This window comes from Dendrobium catenatum, unplaced genomic scaffold, assembly GCF_001605985.2.
Source record: "Dendrobium catenatum unplaced genomic scaffold, ASM160598v2 fragScaff_scaffold_1373, whole genome shotgun sequence".
Classification (NCBI taxonomy): domain Eukaryota; kingdom Viridiplantae; phylum Streptophyta; class Magnoliopsida; order Asparagales; family Orchidaceae; genus Dendrobium; species Dendrobium catenatum.
This window is the reverse complement of record NW_021319835.1, coordinates 541,695-546,506: the sequence shown is the minus strand read 5'-3', so window position 1 is coordinate 546,506 and position 4,812 is coordinate 541,695. Positions and strand designations below refer to the sequence as shown.

General features: G+C 35.0%; 1 protein-coding gene across 1 annotated transcript; it reads right to left on the bottom strand.

Annotated features, from left to right (window-relative positions):
- Positions 1-3,860: 3,860 nt before the first annotated feature.
- Positions 3,861-4,346, bottom strand: LOC110112248. The gene has a single exon (XM_020844402.1). The coding sequence runs from the start codon at positions 4,344-4,346 to the stop codon at positions 3,861-3,863; it is 486 nt and encodes a 161-aa protein (XP_020700061.1).
- Between the last annotated feature and the right edge of the window lie 466 nt (positions 4,347-4,812).

Genomic DNA, 4,812 nt, shown 5'->3' with positions numbered 1-4,812 from the left:
TACCATGGACCATCACTTATGGCCATTGCCACTCTACTAGAAATAGCCATCACCTTCACGTACATAAATTAATTTATTCAATATTTAATTGAGGTGAAAACATGTTTTTCATAATCAAAACATGTTTTTATTGTAAATCAATACAAAAACAAAACAAAATAAAAAATTTAAATTCTAAGGGGCTATTTGGTAGCACCTAGGATTTGTGTAAGTAGGATTTCATAAATCGTCTAAATCCGGATTTGGAAAATCCTGAGGGGTCTAAATCCTGAAAACTGTTTGGTAACATTCATGATAAATCCTATTAAATCTCGTGTGACTGTTTGGCTATATAGCAGATTTAACGAGCGGATTCTTCCTCTCGAGCCAATGGATTTCATAAATCCGAAAAAAAAAACAGGAATTCGAAAATACGGGATTAAGCATGAAAAGGAGGAATTTTCCATCAACGGCGTCTTTCATTTGCCGTGAGATTTGGTGTTGCATTTTAGGCTGTTTCGTTGGATTTCACTCAAATTCACCTCAAATCCGGCCTAAATCCTGCTACCACACAGCCCCTAAGTTTAAAAGAATGTGATTTGAAACTACCCCTTAATTATAAGAATTATTCGTTTGAAAAAGCTAAAATAATTTAAGACCATAATGGATTTTCACAAAGAAGTATTTATAAATGCATAAAGTAATATCTCTAACATTTAAAATGTAAATAAATGTTTTAAATAAGAAATTTTGACACTTACGAACGTAAGGTCCAGTGTAGTAGAAAGCTTCTGCCGTACCTGAAGTTGCTAATTTAAGGCAAAGAAGCATTGTAATGAAAAAAATACCTTCTTTCATGGCTAATGACATCTTTTTTCTCAAAGTAAAAGTTAATGCTATTAGATATGGAGAGCTTTACCTATTTAAAGGATCTCATATCCCAATATTTGACAAAATTAAAATGACACAAATTATTATAAGATAAAAAAAGACAAGCTTGTTTGACATACTCAAATTAATGACTGTAATATAATTGGCGTATATGAAGGAGATAATATTTATTTTACAAATTCAAAGTAGCTCAAATTATGACGAGAAAAATAAATATAAATAGAAATAGTCTCTGGAAGTGAAGCATAAGAGCTCATTAAAATTATTGTTTGTAATAAAACTGGCATGAAAGAGATTTATTTGACAAAAGCAAATTGGCACAATTATTCTAAGAAATAAATTAATTAAAAAAAATGCTAAGAAAGTGAAACATTAAGAGAGAATGTTCAATTAAGGCTACTAGTTAGATAGACACTGAGTACCCAATATATAGTAGCAACAACTTCAGGGTTTTATATTTTTAGGGGTTTTTAGAATTTGAAATTTATCATCGAACACTTAAAGCGAATAATGAAGGAATGATAATATACTCTATTAAGATCCCATGGTTCTATTCAGGGGCGGAGCCAGGATTTTCTTCATGTGGGGGCACAAATTATTAAGTTTAAGAAAAAAATTCTTAACCTCTTTTATTCGAGATTGTGACCGGTATAGACAATTATTTTTTTTTTTAAATCATTAGACTCATTATAAACATATAAAATACATAATTGATATATCATCAAAAAATAATCTTGATTGGGCATGAATCTCGAGGCAAAATTCAAGTTGGAAACTTCAAAAATTAAAATAATCGGATTTCTACCTGACAACCGACTAGCACCAGATTTCTGCCTGACCATCATTAGAAGCAGGATATCCGCTCGACCACCAAATATCGTCGGATTTTTTATCTCTTCTTGTAGTTAAATTTCAATTCTGGAATTGATTATTGTACTCCGATCTCCCCCTAAGAAAGCATTCAGGAATCCAATCTATTACTTAATTTATAAAAAAATGTTAATGTACCAAAATTTTGACATCAAACAACAAACATTAATTCAGACAAATTTATTATTTTTTAGAAATGATTGAGCAATTTGTTTTAAACTATTTTAATAATACCATGCATGAACAAACTATTGCAGAAATTGAAATCAACCTAAGGCAATTACATTGGGTACATTTAATTAAATTTGAAGTACCTAATATATTGATTCCATTAAAAATTAACCCCATATTCGAACTTTATAACACAATTACTAAAACGGCACGGTATGCTAATAGCCACTTAACTACATAAAGTACTAGCATATTAGGGAAATAAGAAGAAACTTTGTAGTTCATAGCAAACCATTTTTCTTACTTTCAAATCTACAGCATCTGTTGTAGCTTGTAGAGTTATAGAGAGAGAGAGAGAGACAGAGAGAGAAATATATATATATATATCGTCACCAACCACCTGCATGAGAAGGTGAAGTGTGGATGTGTGGGCTTTCGAAGAAGAAAGAAGATGGGGATTTTTCCTTCAGTTCGTGAGCTCGTCAAAGAAAAGCCCTTCCGCCTTGTCTGTGACTGTGTGTGCGCGAAAAAGTTGGGCGGGATTGAGGATGAAGAATAGAAAATTTTAATATTAATAATTTACATTAGGCGGTAATTAAAGAGCTATAAATTACTTTAATTAAGTATTAACTATGGTCAGTGGGGGCCCGTGCCCCAACGTCCCCTAGCGAAAATCCGCCTCTGGTTCTATTGTCCAGGGCCATCATGATCCTTAGTCTACTAGGTTAGAAGAGGTAGTCAACTGAACCTAACTGAAAGATCCTTATCGGTAGTTATAGGCTTCCTCGTCCAAGGGGACCTTGTATATTAGGGATAAATGTTTGTCTAATGGGATACATTTGAGTCAACCTTACATAAAAATGGCTTTGTTCTCTATCAAGTATATCCTATAATTCATTATTTAACGGTTTAGAGTCATTGGGGAATATATGAGATTTGGCTATGACCATAATTTAGTAGTACCATTTTATGACAAAATCATCCAGTCATAACCATTTACATGTGGTGTCATTTGGCCGCAATTGGTTAGAAGACACGTGTCACGTTCTTACTAACAAGAATATGTTTAAAAATGAATTTAAGAGGTACACTTAACTGGATATTTGTTATTTGTGAGCGGAAGTTATTCTCAAAATTATAATTTATGCATGTAAATATAAGATCATTTTATGTTACAAGCACTAGTAGGCAAAGAAAGGAAATCGTTTATTCATGAAGATTTCACTTCAGTATATTCTTCTTCATATCATATGAAAGAATTCCCTCCTGCAAGTTCAATACAGCTATAAGTGTTGTCAAATAAATAAAGGTCTTTAGCAGAGCAGAAAGAAGAGCGGAGTTTATCACCCAAAGACAACAAAAACATAAGAACACAATGTTATAATATTAAAAGGATATATAGAAATATATTACAAATTTATTTTAGTAAGACAACAAATTATATCAAGCATAACACCTTACAAACATATATATATAGTAGACATATAGGAAGATATATAGAAACAACAACTTCTTAAATTTGATATCTTCTTCTGCATTACATTCTTTGACATTTTAAAGTTCCTGCAAATATTAATCATGAAGAAACAATTGTTAGAAGGTTGATTGATCACATAAGTGACAATAGCGAGTCTTTTGAAAACGTCTGTCACCTGCAAAGAACACAAGCACAAGAAAACAGAACAATACAAGTCCTGCAACCGAGAACTGTAATACTTTCTATTGATATGTAAAAACTGTGTACAACTATTAGCTGTGAGGTATATGTATTCCCTCTCCTTTCATCCTACTATATCTGGTTCCATCATCTAAAAAGCCAACTAAAGTAGTAAATAACCGAAAGTAGTAAACTATAAGTAAAAAGATAAAATGGGGTAGTGGACACCGTAGGAGGTTGTTATTGAGGTGTCCTGTTCGTTAGCTCAAGCGAGCTAACGTGTTCCGCTGCATCAGTCCTCCCCGGCTTCAGAAGAGCTCGACTCCGACGAGCTTAGTGCGATCACGCCATCATCTGCGGGTTTGTACTCCCAGATGTCGGAGACATTAAAAGTCGAAGAAGTGTTGCAATCCGCAGGTAAGGCAACGGTGTAGGCGTTGTCGTTGATTTTAGTGACAATAGGCACAGGACCGATTTTGCGTCGCGCCAACTTACTGTACGTCCCCGGTGGAAACCGCTCTCGGCGAAGTCTGACCATAACTAAATCTCCCACTTTGAATGTCTTATGTCGGCGATGAACGTCTGCAGTTTCTTTATAAAGCTGGTTGGATTTAATGATTTGTTGGCGAACCTCCGCTAGCATCTCAGAATACTGATCCGTGAAGTTTGTAGCAGCAGAAGATTTGCATTTTGGCAACACAGTAATGTCCAAAGAAATGTTAGGTTGTTTAGTGTATACAATACTGAAAGGTGATTTACCTGTCGTCCGGTTTGTCATGGAATTGTAGGCGAATTCCGCCTTGCTGAGAACCTCTTCCCATTGCTTTGGATTGTCAAGTACTAGACATCACAACATATTTCCCAAGGTGCGGTTGACGACCTCAGTCTGGCCGTCAGATTGCGGGTGGTACGCCGAGCTAAGTCGGAGGTCTGTTCCCAGTCGCTTCCATAGTTCTCTCCAAAAATGACTTATAAACTTGACATCACGGTCGGATGTAAGGCTTCGCAGGAGGCCGTGCAAACGAACAATTTCGTTAAAAAAAAGTGTTGCAATGTTCAAGGCACTAGAGGTTTTCTTACATGAAATAAAATAGGCCATTTTTGAAAATCTGTCAACGACCACCATGATGGAGTCGTTACCTCTTCTGGTGCGTGGCAAGCCCAAAACGAAGTCTAAACTGAGATCTTCCCAAATTGAATCTGGCACCGGCAACGGCATATAAAGCCCTGTATTCTGTGCGCCT